Below are 17,165 nucleotides of genomic sequence, written 5' to 3'. Positions count from 1 at the left end.
TCTGCTTTTCCCTCTCCTTCTATGCTCACACAAACACAATCTCTGTCTGTCAAGTAAATAAATATAATCTTTAAATATATATATATATGGGGTTTTTTGTTTTGTTTTCAATATGGTTCAGGTTTTGGAAAAGTTTAATGTGTCATGTGACATATAAAATCTTTCTTTTGAATTTAATGATTTCTCAGAACTCCAAAATTATTCAAAAAAAGAGTTCACTTGATGGGGCTGCATTACTTTTTAGGTAAAGAAATCTAATTGTTGAAATAAAAGTCATTTACTCCAGGAAATTCCTATATGTACTAAACTAGTATTCCCCAATCTTAGAACATCAATTTTTAACCAACACATGATATAAAAATTGCCCCCCAAAATGGATGCAGCACTTTTTTTTTTCTAATTTGGCATTTTAATTTTAAACCAGTTATTCTAATAATGTTGAAATATTTTTGTGGATTCTGACTTTAAACTAATAAGGACAATATTATTCCTGAATTCCTTTCTTCTTCACTAATTTATTGCTTTACACTTTTCCAACTAATACTATTGTGTCAAGCATAGAATATCATTGTAAAAATAACTTATTCTATCATGAAATGCTCTAAGGAAATTAGTACCAGATTTTACATTGTTCAACGGCAAATGAGTACTACCACTCACCACACACTCCACCCTCTGTGACTGTCTCACCAATCTTGTCATCGCATACACTATTCATCAAGTCCTTCAGTACAGTCCCACTCAGCCCTGTGCCTGACAGGACACAGCTGCAGAGATGAATAACCAAGGAGTTACTTATGCAGAACTCAGTCAAGTTAAGGGTTCAAAAAGACAGCAAGTGAAAACTAAGGGCACTAAAAGTCCCATTTCGGAAACTGAGCAGGAAATAACATATGCAGAATTAACTCTTCAAGATGCTTCACATCTTCAAAATGCTTCTCAGGATCCTCAAAGGAACAGCAAGAACTCCCACTGCAAAGGTAAAACATGTAATACACACACAGTATATCTGTTGTATGATGTACTATGATGAGCAGTTGGGCAGTAGAAGTGCAGAGAATGAGTAGGGAATGATACCTATTTCTCATTTCTGAAGATCAGAGCTTGAAGTTGCAATATAGTGTTGTAATTGATATCTGAAGACTAACTTTGTTCCAGCTTTGTTATAATTTGTAATCTTTACCAACATCTCCTGGGGTAATAAATTTACTGCCACTGCAATGTTACATTCTGAGAAGATTATAATGGTAAATATGGGTTTGGAGTGCAAGTTTTTATATGATTCTCTGTGCATCTTGTTGGTTCTCTTGTATGTACATTTCCTAAAGGATTATTTCTGCCCATCCTTTCTCATTGTTTTCATTTCTCTTCCAACTATTTACCTTTATGTCCAGGGAAGCTCGTTGCTGGGATCCTGGGGATCATTTGCCTTGTCTTAATGTCCACTGTGGTCACAATAGCTGTTATTCTTGGTAAGTAAGTGTTTGAATGTCTACAAGAGAACTTTTCACTTTAATGATTGTCAGTACCTCGAAATATTGCATAGTACTATGGAATTGTCTTATCTCATTTTAATGCATGTGTGCTTTCGGGTAGAATTGTTACTCTGAATTTGCCAAATGTAGAAATAATAGAATAATTGTAGAGAGTATAGGAGTATAGGAGAGACCTTATAGAGACAAATTAATTCTTGAGATTGTGTAAACAAAATGCTGTAAAAAGTGGTGAGGTTTGGTTCTTTAAGCTTTTGAATTTTTTCCCCCGACATGTTCATTACTTCATTAACCACTTACTGGTAAAATCAATTTTATTACAGAATTTTCTAATTCTAAACAATATACCAGCTTTCAAACCAAGAAACTCAAATCATTATGTTTTATTTAATTTAATATTAAGTTTGTATGAGGATTGCTTTAATTTTTCTAGTTACTGAAGGACCGAAACAGAACAAAACATCCCTGGAAACTAGGATCCAGAAAGGTACATCATTTTCAAAATTCTGTTATTAGTGTAATTTCTATTTTATCTCTATCTTAGGCTAGGAAAAGATAATAATTGATTTTTTTATGATTTTATTTATTTATTTGACAGACAGAGATCACAAGTAGGCAGAGAGACAGGCAGAGAGGGGGAGGCAGGCTCCCTGCTGAGCAGAGGTCCCAATGCGGGGCTCAATCCCAGGACCCTGAGATCATGACCTGAGCCGAGACAGAGGCTTAACCCACTGAGCCACCCAGGTGCCCCTGATAATTGATTCTTTTGAGTAAAACAAATTAGAAAATCATGTAATAAACTCTCAGAAATAATAATTATAGGAAAGTATTACTTATTATTACTTCTATTACTTATGAAACAGTATGATGAAATACTATTTAAAATCACCATACCCATGGAATGCCTGGGAGGCTCAGTTGGTTAAGTATCAGTCTGCTGCTCAGGTCATATCTCAGGGTCCTGGGATCCAGTTCAGCATCAGGCTTCCTGCTTGGTGGAGAACCTGCCTCTTCCTCTGCCTGCCACTACCCCTGCTTCTGTTCTCTCTCTCTCTGACAAATAAATAAAATCTTTTAAAAACAGAAATATATCAAATAAATAAATAAAACCTTTAAAAAATCACAAAATAATCATACCCATAGTCATCGATTATCTCAAATTTCCTCCTGCTATAGCATGATAAAAGATAAACCACTATACAATTCCAAAACAGTTGTTTTGTTCAGTGACTCAAAGGACATTTAGAGATGTTTTTGTGTCTGTGTGTTGGGGGGTGGTGTGTATTTGCTCTATATGGGCACATATATTAGGGCAAAAGCCTCATCTTCTGGGTGTATCATGTGTGTGTTTTGTTTTATTTTTGCCAGCTTGTGAGGGATCATGGATACGTTATATACACAGGTGTATACATATGTCAGTTGTCAATTTGCATTTTTTAATATTTGAACCTTTTTGGAGAATATCTTATAATTTTTGTCCAGCATATTACTGTGGTCATTGTCCAAAAGAGTGGATGACATATTCCAACAATTGCTATTACATTAGCACTGAAAGAAAATCATGGAGTGAGAGTTTGTCGGCCTGCGCTTCGAAGAAGTCTACCCTATTCTCCATAGAGGATGAAGAAGAATTGGTAGGATTTCAGATGTTTCCAAATTTTATTAAAAGCTTATCAATTAATATTATATTTTAGAGTTCATTCATCTTTGTGTACATATTTCTAGCTTATTTAAAGTCTATTACTATTCCATAGTTTGACTGTGATATTTTATTTATATTTTTAAATCTTTATTGTACACTTGACAATTGCCAGTTCTTGCTTTTCATAGAAAACCCTGCTTCTATAAATGCTCTTTTGCCTGGAATAACTTTACTGTGTAATTTTATTACATGTCAAGGAAATTAAACATATGATTGTGCAACTTAATCACAAAGTAGTTAGAACCATAGAATTACAAATCAGAGCATGAAATAGAAGTTTAGAGCCTCTATTGGCCCTACCCATTTTTTTTTTAAGATTTTTATTTATTTATTTGACAGAGAGATCACAAGTAGGCAGAGAGGCAGGCAGAAAGAGAGAGAGAGAAGCAGGCTCCCTGCTGAGCAGAGATTGCCGATGCAGGGCTCGATCCCAGGACCCTGGGATCATGACCTGAGCCAAAGGCAGAGGCTTTAACCCACTGAGCCACCCAGGCACCCCAGCCCTCCCCATTTTAATAATGTGAAATATCTTTGCTTATTTTCAAACCTTACATCAATGGGATAATGGAGTATGCATTTTTATGGGTGTCTCCTTTCACTCTCACATGATATTGTAATCCATCTATATCATTGCATTTGTCTAGAGTTTATGAATGTTCACTGCTGTCTAATATGAATAGGACCTTCTAAAAGCTAGTGTCAGAATTTTAGTTCCTCTTTAGTATGAATGTATAATGAATAATTACTTTATGAAAAGCCTTTTCTATTTTTTTCCATATATTGTATTTATAGTTTATTATACATAATGACATAGTATATAGTATATTATAATTAGGGAATAGAAATGTTTTGTTTGTCATAATAAAATAATAATGTAGAAATACAGCATTATATCCTTGTGTGTGTTCCTTGCCCATTTCTCCCAAATGGTGTTTCTTTTCCCTTATTAGAAGTTTTCATCATGCTTTAGATATGAGCACTTGTTTGAGTTTATGAGATGAAAATAGCTGTGACTTGCATTTTTACTCTTATTGAAATTTTTTATGATCAGAATTTTAATAAAAAACTAATGATGTACTATACCTTGGCCAATTAAATTTAAATTTAAAAAATTTAGTGTTACCATCACCCAATTTATTGTTTGGGTGTTAGTGATTATTTTGGACTGATTTCAGAAGTTAGTCAAAGTTCGTGAATATAATTTCCTATATGACTTTCCTGGATTTACCTTTTTCTTTATTTCTTTATTTTTTAACCTTTAGTTAAGGTTTATGATCCAATTGGAATTTATTTTTGGTGATGTTGTATTTACGATGCTGCGAGATAAAAGTGAAGGTTATACTTTTCTACGTCATGACCTAATTAAGAAGATCCAAGTGGATAAAAACTTCAAAACTTTATCTTAAAACTTAAAAATCTTTAAAACTTAAAACTTAAAAGTTTTAAATTTATAAAAGTTATAACTATACATCCATATAAAGTTATAAATATATATCCATATATGCTCTAATATACTTTATATAAGTAGTATAGGTATTAGATATGTTTATATGGATAATTGTATACACATATATCAGTCTACACAGTCTACCACAACCCACAACACTCTCAGTAAAATGTAAAGCCTTACTTTCCCTTACGTACTTTACTGTGTCCCATTTATACTATAATTGTCTTAAATATTTCTCTACTTATGCTGAGAATCATGGATGTTATAATTTTGCTTCAACCGATTATTTTGCTTCAAATATCAAACAATTTAGACAACACAGGAGGTGAAGGAAAGTCCATTAGCCCTAATGGTAGTTCTATTCTTTCATTTATTGTCCCTTTCTTCCTGATGATCCAAGATTTCTTCTTTCATCATTTAATTTCTGTTTAGATATTTCCCTTTAGCAGTTCTTTCAGAGTGAGTCTGGTGGTGACACATTTTCTTAGTTTTCCTTTTTAAGAAAATGCTGTATTTCACCTGCATTCCTGAGCAGTATTTTTCCTGGACAGTTGAAGCATTTGATTGGGATAATGCACGAGTCTAAAACTTTTCTGTCTTTCTAGCATGCATTTCTTCCATTATTTTGACTAGGGAGAAAAAAAAATTGGGGGGGCTGTTGTCTGTACCCCTTGGGTCTGTGAGTTGTCAGCCTCTCTGGCACCAGACTGGGACATCTAAAAGAAAGAGAAATTCTAGGGAACTCATTGCCATTCCTTGGGTCTGGAGTGCGCCGGTCTGTCAGCTTTCTCATCATCTTTCTGAATCTTCGTATGTTGTCTTGTATGTAAAGTCCAGGGGTTTTAGCGATATTCAGTAGAAGGAAGAGGATGTCTGATCTACAGATGTTTTAATATGAATTTTCCTAAGACTAATATTGTTGGTCTTCTTTTACTGTACTCATTTGCCACCCATACACATTTTTTGATGAAGTCATTTTTTGAAATATTTTGCTTATTATATTTTTAGTTTCTGTTATTGTATTTTGGGAATTCTTTTTGTATCTTGACAGCAAGGCTTTTATTAGATGTATGATTTGCAAATATTTCCTCCCAAGGCTATGACTTGTCTTACCTTTCTCTTCAAAAAGTAGAAATTATCCTGATGAACCACACTTCACCAATTTGTTCTTTCATGGATCATGTTTTTGGTGTTCTGAGGAATGTCTGCCCAATTTTAGGTCATGCATTTTTTCTCATCCATCTTCTTGAAATTTTATCATTTACACTTAAGGATGATCAATTTTTGATATTTTTGTACATAGTATAAAGTATATATTTATTAATAATATTGATACTCCATTGTTCACAACATATGCTGAAAAAACTTACTTTCTCCACTGAATGGCTGCAACATTGTTGAAACCTGCATTCCATTTGTATGTGGGCATAGTTTTTGCACTTTATAATCTATTTTATTAATATCATTATGTATTTTTATGTCAATATCACACTTTAAAAATAGCCTCTTTTTTAAACAGTGGTTTATAATAGTTCTTTTTCAGAGTTATCATATGTATTCTAGACCATTGCATCATTTCATATTTATTTCTATCTTTGTAAAGATTTTTTAAAATTAAGAATGAATATTAGTTTTATCAGTAGCCTTCTGCACCACAGCTGTCACATTATTTGACCTTGTTTACTCTGCTAAAATGACAGACTAAGCTGATGGAATTGTAAATGTAAATCCAGGATGGTATTGCTTCAATAAATCTACTTATGTCATAATCCATTATTTTTATATTTATTATTGCCACTGACACATAATTTCCTTTTTTTAATATTCCCATCAAAATGCACCTATCACATATTCTATTAGCTTCTTTTTCTACCCTACAAGGGGTCTTTGGTTTTTAATTGCCTTACATTTTCTTCATTCATAAACATCTCAATATTCTGTCACTGAGTGTGGAAAGCTTTCAGAATGACAGATAAAAATGTTTTAGAAGTTATAAGACACTTCTGATATTTTTATGTCTTTTTGTTTCAGTCTTCACAAGTTGTTTTTGGTAGGATTTTTTCAATTTTATGAAAATCCCACTTTCAATAGTTGTGCACATTGTCATAATATTCTCTTGTGGTAATTTCATTGTGGTGTAATGTACGTACAGATGGGTGCCCATGGGGCACTTGCCACCTGATGGCTGCATTTCCAAGTGTCACCATCACCTGCAATGTGTAAATTAATTTTAGCGGCACTGCAAAATGTCCCTTTCAAGTTCTTACCTGTACTTTAAAGAAGACATTTCTATAAATGGAATCATAGAGTATGCATACTTTATTTTTGGAATTTTCAAGGGAAGCTAAACTTGTGCAATTCATCCAACAGAGTTGCATGAAGTTTCCAAATTGTCCAAACTCATTTCTGATCTATTGCCTGATTCTACTACAACGTATTCATCCATCCCGTTGCTGATGCCCTTAGATATTTGGGTATGATCCATTTGAGGCTTCCATTACTTATTCTACGATACATACCTCACAATCATCGTTCAGCTAAATGTATGTTATTATTTCTTCCTTCTGTAATTTTAATTGGCTCTTTTCTTTATATTTTCTTGAAAGGGAACTCTTCAGACCAGTCATTTTATAACATTTTTCCTTTTGAGTGTAAATGACAAAGCTACAAATTGTCTCTAAACACTACATTCAATCCCACATAAGGTTTTGATATATTCTCAGTTTAATATCATCTAGTAAAGGTTATTTTCAAAGATTTCATCCTTGAACTGGAAATTTTTCAGAAATGTATCACTTTCCACATATTTGAAAATAGCCCATATTTCCTTCTGTTATTGCTTCTAATGTTCCTTTGTCTTCAGACACTATACTTTGAAAATTTCCATCCTTTAAATATTTGATCCCTGTTTATGACCTAGACCCTTTTTCTATATATGTCAGTTATGTAAAACTGGTTCTTACTACTTTGACAGTCTTCCGTAGGGCTCCTGATTTTCTGACTAGCTGTTCTCTCACTACTGACAGAAGAGCTTTTAAATCTTCAACTATGCTCATTTAATTATTTATCCTTCTAAATCTGTCACTTTCTATTTCATGTGTTTGAGGCCTGGATTCTGTTGTCAGGTGAATAATATATGTTTATCATTGCTTTATCTTCCTCTTATATTGAAAGCCTTAACATGTTGAAATGTTTCTTTTAATTTCTAGTAATATTTCTTGTTTTAACAGCTACTTAGGTATTAGGATAACCATTTTTGCTCACTTACAAGGTTACTGTTTGTCAGGGGTATATTTTTCTAATCTTTTCTTGCACCTATTTGTGCCTTTGACTCTAAAGTGTGTCTGTTACAGAAAGCGTTTAGATGGATCTTACTTTTTTGTTTGGGATGACAACTTCTATATTTTTATTAGAATATTTATTTAATTTACATGAATGTGAATGTTGGGTTAGTTGGATTTAAGTCTGACATTTGTTATTTATTATGTATTAATCTTTGTTTCTTCTTCCACATTATGTGATATCTTTTGAATTAAATATATATTATTTTAGTGTTCCATTTTAATTCTTCTATTGATGTCTTAGCTATATTCTTAAGCTATTTCCTTGGTAGTTGGTGTAGGTATCACAAATATATCTTATGTTTGGTTTTATTGAGATATAGTTGACATAATGCATTCTATGTATTTTAGACATACATTGTGTTCATTTGATACACTGTGTATTGCAGTATGATCACAATGATTATGTTAGATTATACCTTGACCGAGGGCTGGCTGGTCATAGCCATGTGAGGGAGCTGGGCATGGAGCTCTTGCAATGGTAGTTTAGGTTGTGAAATGGGAACTGAGTGTCTTGGGATGTGACAGTATGGTATCAACAATGAGGACTCAGAGCCCTGCTATGGGCACCTAAAAGATGGGGTCAAGGCAGTCAGAGCTTGCCACTAGCAATGATGGGTCACTTGAACTGCCATAGGTGAAGGAAAATGTCCAAGTAGCAGCAACCTGGTGTTAGCAATGGCAGTTCAGAGTCCAAGCCTGGGATAGGGGTATGGTTCAGAGCAGCAGGAGCACCTTTACAGTGAAGACCCAGACACCTGATATGGACCCAGTGGGTGGGACTCAGTGCAGCAGTAGCATCTGCCCAAACCTAAGAGTAGCAACTGGGGTCCCTGAAGGCAGGTCTCACAGTAGCAACAGCTCTAGCCTCTGGGAGTAGATGCAGAGTGGGGCCCTCTGGGGTGTTCCATCAATCAGGATCAGCATTGGTGGTCACTTTTGATGCAAAAGCCACAGACATCCCTGAAGGTGAAACTTCCTGGACTCTCCTGCTCTCCTCTCCATGTGGTGACTTCCTCTGAGGAGATTCCTGCAGGGGTCAATCACTCTCAACTAGAGGGTTTGGTGATACAGTCAAAATGCTTGCTTTACTCTCTATGGCATCGTCCTGGACTTTTGAACTCTATCAGGTTTCTTGCTGTTTTTTGGTTTAGAGATTTTCCCGAGCTGTATTTAGTTTGAAGCTGTTTAGTGATTATTCTTATCGTTTGTTGTGAGGCAGATAAACATTGGGACATCCTAGTTCTCCATCTTGCTGGTGGGACTATTTACACACATACTATTAACTGGTCGCCATCTACTTCAAATGAATTCTGACTAAATTCTGATAAGATATATTAAATGAATAGTAACATAACCCATTTCCTGACCCTAATTATTATAGGTATGCCTCAACTTATCAAAATTTTGCATTATGTCACTTTGCTTTTATGAAAGACCTATGTTAGTAGCAGTTTTTCCCAAGCAACAGAAATCTGAAGGGGATTTTTGTTTTTAGGGAAAAAGGCAAAAATTGAAAATTGTGTTTGGTGCTGGGTTCGCTGTTACAGAGGCAGCACACACCCCAAATAGTGAGAGTGACCCCATCAGGTTCCTTCCTCAGAAACTATACTCAGCATCTCAGTATCAAGCATAACTTTGAATGGTGTTTTTCAGCATCTATGCTTCATCTCAATTTATTTTATGCATCCATTAGCAAAATGTGTCTTAAAGTATAAGAAAAACCCGAGAAGTTATTTTTTGGATCAGGGAATGCTGAACAAATTTTCCATGTATAATAATGGTAATTACTCTTTTATTTACACCATTTCAACGTAGACAATATTTACAACATTTGGAAATGTTTCATTGAACACTCTACTTTCAGAAAGATTGGAAAACGTGTACTTCTAACCGTGTTGTACTGAAGCCAGCTAGTACTAGTTTCTGAACACCCATCATGCATGTGTTTTCCTACACTGTGTTCATGATTTCATGTTAATGATTTGAAATGAAGCATTTAAGGTGACTTTACACAAAAAAATTAACAAATGCTAAAAATAATAAGGTATATGATATACATCCAACTATATATTGTTATATAATGATGACTTTAAATAATCTTATCCTTTAAGGCAATTAAGAGTTGAAATACATAAACATATTTTAAGATTTACCAACATACTATTTCTGCTGATCTATTCCTTCTCATGTATATGCATTACCATCTACCATCATTTGCATTTAACTTGAAGAATATTTTTGGATAGCAGGTCTACTAAGTAGAAATTTTCTTAAGTTTTGTGTTTGTCCTGGTGTCTTTATACACCCTCTTTTCCTTTTTAGAGATTTGTTTATTTATTTGAGAGAGAGGGAGAAGGAGCAAGTGTGAATGTGGGAGGGCAGAGCGAGAGGGAGAAAAATCCTCAAGCAGAGTTCCCACTGAGTAAGGAGCTTATCATGGAACTCAATCCCAGGACCCTGATATCATGATACCATGAGCCAAAAATCACAAGACCCACACTCAAGGTGCCTTTATGCACCTTCTTTTTTGAAAGACGGTTTTGCTGAATTTACAATTCATATCTGAAAAGTCTTTTTCTTTTTGTTTGTTTGTTTGTTTGGGGGTTTTGTGTGGGAGAGAAGTTGTTTTGTTTCTTCTTCTTTTCAGTATTTCAGCTCCTGATTTGACCTTCCTTGTCTCTTATTCCTCATTGTTACTGGTGAGAATTCATCTGTTAATCATATTGTTATTTTCCTAAATATAAGAATTAGTTTTCTCCTCCTGTTGTCAAGATCACCTCTTTTTGTATATTTGCCTTTTATTTTATTTTTTAAGTTATAGCAAAAAAAACCCCACATAATGTAAAATTTACCACATTATTCATGTTAAAAAATATGCTGTTTTCTTAGTGCAATTTTAGGTTCACAGGAAATCAGAGATTTCCTGTATTCTCCTACTGTCTTCAATTCTATACACCCACAGTGGGTAGACTTTCTCATTTTCAGCATCCCTCAGTGGAGTGGTTCATTTGCTACAGTTAATAAAAAATACATTGACACATCTTTATCATGCAAATGCCATAGTGTACTTTGAGGTTTCCTCTTGATATTGTGCATTTTATGAGTTTTAAGAAATATGTACTAACAAGTATCAACCATTATGAAGTTATACAGAATAGTTTTGTTGTCTTAAAATCCTCTGTGCTCCACCTATCCATCCTACCTTCCCCACGAAACACCATTAACCACTGATCTTTTCAATGTCTCCAGAGTTTTGTTTTTTTCCAGACTGTCATATGGTGGGAACCATACACTCTCTCACATCTTACATTACACTTAACTATACCTCACATTTTCACCAACTTTAAGCACACAGTTTAGGAGCAATAAGTATATTCACATTGTTGCCTAACAGATCTCTAGAACTTTCACCTTGTCAAACTGGAACTCTCTACTCATTAAACAATAATTTCCCCTTCTGTACTTTACCCTCAACCACCATTCTTCTTTCTGTTTCTCTCCGCTTGACTACTTTAGATACTTCATATAAGTGTAATCATGTATCTTGTGTGTGTGTATGTGTGTGTGTGTGAGAGAGAGAGAGAGAGAGAGAGAGGAAGAGAGGGAGAGAGGGAGACTGGCTTATTTCACTGAACATAACAGCCTGCAATTTAACCCATGTGATAGGATTTCCTTCCTTTTTAAGGTTGAATATTATTGTGTTGTTATGTTTGTCCTATGTTTTCTTGATTCCTGCCTCCCTCAGTGGGCACGTGGCCTGCTTCTACCACTTGGCTTTTATGAATAATACTGCAGTGAGCATGGGTACCCAGAGAGCTCTTTGAGATATTGCTTCCAATTCTTTTAGATATTTTCCTACATGTGGGATTGCTGATTCATATGGTAATTCTATTTTAATTTCTTCAAGAAGTTCCATACTCTTCTTCATAATGGCTGACCAGTTTGTACTTCCAACAGTGTACAAGGGTCCTCTTTTTCCACCTTCTCAATGACACTTTTTTTCTTTGATAGTATCCATCCTATGGAGTATGAAGAAATATCTCATTGTGGTTTTTATTTGCATTTATCTGATCATTAGGGATACTGAGCATCTTTTCATAAGCCTTTTCACCTTTTATTTTCTTGGGCAAAATGCTTATTTAATTCTTTTGCCAATTTTTTAATTGAGTTATTTGGTTTTGTTGTTGTTACTAACCTGTAGGATTCCTTATATATTTTGGATGTGAACCCCCTGTCTTATGTATGATTTGCAAGCATTATTCCCCATTCCGTCTTTTCATTGTGTTGATCATGCCCTTTGATGCACAAAAATGTTTTGATGTTCTACATTTGCCTATAGTGAACTTTTCCTTTGTGGTCTGTGATTTTGGTGATGTACCCAAGAAATCATTGCCAAATATGATGTTTACTTTTCTCCATGATCTCTTCAAGAAATATCATAGTTTTACATCTTAGGATTAGGTCTTCAGTCCATTTTGGGTCAACTTGTGTACATAGTGTAAATGGTAACCTCCACCTTCATTCTTTTGCATGTGGATAGTCAATTTCCCATCATCATTTATGAAAGATTCCATCCTTTCCCTATTGAATGGACTTGGCACCCTTATCAAAACGAATATACATGAACTATGTGTCTGGGTGTATTTTGAAGTTTCGTTCCATAGAGGATGTAGGACCTGGGGCTTTGTGTTTCTTTGGCTGAGTTTACCCCCTCCTGTCTGAAATAGTGTGCAGGGCAGATATGGATTCTGTAGTAGATGATGTGGTCTAAGGCTGTGGGAGGTGGAGGATATTATCACCCATTCCCTGATGTTCACACTGACTTAAGTCACCTCATAATCCACCCTGTTCCCTCAAGAGCATTTCTTTGTGTTTGCAAATGATTTTTGGTGGTATCATTATGACATCTTGAGATGTGGATTTGTATGTAATCATCCTATCAGTTTTCTAGCCTGTGGTTTCCATAAGTATTTTTAAAATGGTATTTTAATAAGTTGTTTGTTCATTGTGACTTAAGATTGTTGTTCTGCTTTTTTCGCTTCTGTGGTTCTCAGTTTGTACTCAGATCTATGCTGTATTTCCTGAAGCTCTTTTGAAGATCTATGAACTCTATTAATTTTTCTCTCTTATCCTATAGGATGAATAAATTCTGTTACCCCTTCCTCAATTTCATCAACTTTCTCTTCTGCATATCACATATTCTGTAGAGCTAATAAGTGAACTTTCATTTCAAGTATGTATTCATAAACTGAGAATTTTCTGGGATTTATTCATATATTTTTATTATTCTATTGATACTTCCTACTCTTATATTGCTGCCATCATATGTTCACTTAATTATTTGAACATTGTTTCTTTATAATTTACATATAATTGTAAATATTACTTAAAAATATTTTTTCAAGATTTTATTTATTATTTGACAGAGAGAGAGAAAGAGAGAGAGAACACAAGCAGGGGGAGTGGCAGGCAGAAGGAGAAGCAGGCTCCCTGTAGAGCAGGGGAAGCCTGATATGGAACTCAGTCACAGGACTCTGGGATCCTGACCTGAGCTGAAGGCAGTGGTGTAACCAACTGAGCCACCCAGGCGCCCCTAAAATACTTTTTTTCTAATAAATGTAACATCTTATCCCAGTAGAAATTTCTGTTGGCCTATGCTTTCTCTTAGCATGGAAGATATTTTCACGGTTTTTTGTATGTATTAATTCCTTTTAAAGATATATTTATCTTATTTTAGAGACAGAGCAAGAGAGATAGAGTGCAAATAGGGGGAGGAGCAGAGGGAGAGGGACAGAGAAAAACCCCAGCACACTCCATGCTAAGCATGGAACTTGATGTGGGGATTGATCCCAGGACCCTGAGATCACGACCTGAGCCAAAATCAAGAGTTAGTTGCTTAACCGACTAAGCCACCCAGCTGCCCCTTTTTTAAATTTTTTTGAAAGACATTTTGATAATGTAGCTAAGTGAACATTAATTCTATTTCATTTTTCTTAGATTTATTATTTTCTTATAAGTTGCATAAACTTTACTACAGAATCTTATCTAAAGTTGGTCTCCTGATATTTTTGTTCAGTATTTCCAAATTCATCTTGTTTATTTTTATTTTTTAACCTATCTTCCTGGGTATGATCCTTGCGATTTTTTAGCTTAGATGTCAACCACTATTTTTTTTTTTTTTAAAGACTGTGTTCAAATGCCACAAGTCAGTAGGGCTTCCACCCTCTGCCAGGTGATATGTGTGTGTGTGTATGTGTGTGTGCATGCACATGCACACATGAGTGTGGAGAGTCCTCATAACTTTATAGCAGTTCTTAAGTCTTCTTCACCTTTACTTTCTACTAGGATCATTTTGGTCTCCTCTCCCCAAGCATGTATTTTCCATCAGCCAGGAGTGTGTAGAGAGCTCATATCATCTCTTCAGTCACACTTTCCTTTATTGTACCTTCCCATTATATTTATGGGAGGGGGGTCACAGTGCTGGACACAAAGCCACAACCTTAGACTAGTAAAAGTATACATTTTTCTCATTCATTACCAAGCAAAATAATCACGTTGAGCTGAAAAGTCAATGGGCTCTCTCACTGTCTTCCCCACTGCTAATCAAGTCTCCCCTGTGGCACCAACACCATTGCTTTCTGCAGCTTCTCCAAACTGTAAAAACTACAATTCGTCTTGATCACTGAGCTGGGGTGGGCTGGTGGGGAGCCACAAAGCAATCCCAGACAACAATAATCCTAAGCAACAAATATGATGCTTCTTACTTGAATCTCTAGGGTTTTTTCCACTGTAAATATTTCATGAATTATTGAGCTTTTATCAATTTTCAGAACCCTGAAATTGTTATCTTTGTAATTTTGTTGTCTTCCCTTACTCCTACTTAGAAGGTAGTTTTGTAACATGTCTACTGTGTAACATTAAAATTTGAAAGATTCTATAAGGCAAGAATTAACTTTGTTACTGCAAAATTCAACTGAATATAAGAGATTTTATTTGACTTCTAATAAAATTTGTTTTCTCACAGCATTTGTTAGGCCTCTTAATTTCTTCTTCATGGCTTGGAGTCTCCCAGACAAGCAATAATAATCCATCTGTGCAGCTGAAACCCTCAACTTTCTCTTCCAAAACGTAAGTTTCTTAAGAACTTTTGTATTTTGTACCTTAAAAGAATTAATCTTACAATGAAAAACAGCAATATGTGAACAATTATATAAACACAATTGTTGAAATGTTTTCATAGTAAATTATATGGAAAATATTCTGATCGAGGTATATAACTATTAGTTGAACTAAATTGTTAACTCATCAAAATATTATGGTATATAAGGTATATATTGGTAAGATTAATGAGGTATAATTCTCTGTATTTTAGGTTGGCAGTATCATCAGAGAGTGACCGGGCTTGTCCATATTTCAATTTTGGACTGGAGAAAGTTTTTTTTACATCTTGTTTAGAAATTAAAACATACATTTGTAAGCACCAGGCATTTTAGTTACCTAATTTTGGTATAATGCTATCCCACCATATATAAAGAACATGTTTCTCATTTCTCCAAAAGCCATGCAATTATTGTCTCAGAATATTTTTCAGATATAATTTTTAGAGAAGTTTTATGTTCACAACAAAATTAAGAGGAAGTTAGAGTTTTCCTCTATTGCCCCTGTCCACACACCTGCCTCTCCCCCATTATTAATATCCCTCACTAGAATGGTTCTTTTATGACCAGAAATGAATCTACAACAATGTGTCATAATCATCCAAAATTTAGTTTATACATGAGGTTTCACCCTTGGTGTTGTTGGACTGTTTTTCAAGATTTATTTATATTAAAGTAAAAATATATATATACTAAGGTACATATTATACATTTATTAAGCTTTTGCTATTCACTAAAATAATTATACATATAAATTACAAATCATAATATTATTGTGAAGTTCCCAATATATTGAGTAATTGTGCTCATATTTCCAAATTAATTGATTTTTCCTTGCCTTTATAGGGGTTGCAAATTAGAGTTAAACAACCCAAGATGGCAAGGTAATCAGTCAGAATTGAGTCAGGAGACAGAAACCAGAGGAAGTTTGATGTAAACAATTAGTTTCTATTTGTAAGGGAAAGTTTACTAAGAGGAAAGGCTACTAAGATAAAGAAAATAGTAAGAATACCTTAGGATTAAAGGAGAGTATCCGAAGAAGGAATTTCTGAGAAAGCTAGGTCTACTCTCTGAGGATGAGATATAGATGTTATTGAAGACATGTAGCTATACATGGCTTCATGACAGGTATGCCTATGGTATTGGCTTGGGACAGAGCAGCTCCATAACCCTCAGACTGAAATTGGTGAGCATGGATCTCAGACTGTGACTGGCAGGCAGGAGGAATTCCCTGTCAGAGTCTTAGGAGTCCCTTCCCAAAGGATAGGAAACTGACTGGGACTAGCTACAAAAACCTGCTAGAGTCTGTTCAAATACATAGGACTTCCTGCATACATGCAGTTGGCAACCAGGCCATAGCCAAACACCTTGAAAAGACCATGAAACCAGGAAGTAGAGCCTCTTCTTTTCTCTTTTATTTTTTTTCTTATGTTCAATTCCCCAACATATTATATATCATTAGTTTTTGATATAGTGTCCAATGATTCATTAGTTGCATATAACACACAGTGCTCATCACATCACATGCCCTTTCTGATGCAGTGTCTTTCCATTGTCTTTTACTGACAAAACTCAACCTCATGAGAACTGACAGGGGAGAAAAGTTTATAGCACTTAGCTCCATTATCTGAGAACAGGGCACAGAGGGATGGGTAGATTTACAGCTGAAAGTACTAAATTGTTAACAGGCACTCAGGGTTATTATGCAACAACCACAGTGCTGCTCTTTAAGAGCCATTCACATATGCCCCATATCCTCAGAGAATGGAACCAAAGTAAATTATGTGAATCTCTTTTAGTGCAACACTGTCAAGGTTAGGTGCTTTTTTTTTTTTTTTTTTTTTTGGTAGCGGTTGGTTTCTCATTGGATATAACCACTGTCCTTTCATACTTTTTCCCATGTTGTTTCCCTCAGCTGGATTTCAGATATATTGGAAGAGATTTTTTTTTCAATTCTCCATGTACCCACTTCTGTCACTCTTTAGTAGCATGCTAAAAAATACCATGATTCAAAAATTA

The 17,165-nt window shown here is 34.8% G+C and overlaps 1 protein-coding gene across 1 annotated transcript; it reads left to right on the top strand.

Moving 5' to 3' along the window:
• Nucleotides 1-775: 775 nt before the first annotated feature.
• LOC111142040 (NKG2-A/NKG2-B type II integral membrane protein-like) lies at nt 776-15,482 on the top strand. The gene is made up of 6 exons (XM_022494969.1): nt 776-980; nt 1,395-1,472; nt 1,927-1,980; nt 2,976-3,127; nt 15,014-15,117; nt 15,362-15,482. The coding sequence occupies exons 1-6, from the start codon at nt 776-778 to the stop codon at nt 15,480-15,482; spliced, it is 714 nt and encodes a 237-aa protein (XP_022350677.1).
• The last annotated feature ends 1,683 nt before the right edge of the window (nt 15,483-17,165 follow it).

Source organism: Enhydra lutris, unplaced genomic scaffold (assembly GCF_002288905.1).
Source record: "Enhydra lutris kenyoni isolate GAN:26980312 unplaced genomic scaffold, ASM228890v2 scaffoldscaffold7, whole genome shotgun sequence".
Classification (NCBI taxonomy): Eukaryota; Metazoa; Chordata; class Mammalia; order Carnivora; family Mustelidae; genus Enhydra; species Enhydra lutris.
Note: the sequence above shows the minus strand (reverse complement) of the source record. Positions and strands in the feature narration are given on the sequence as shown.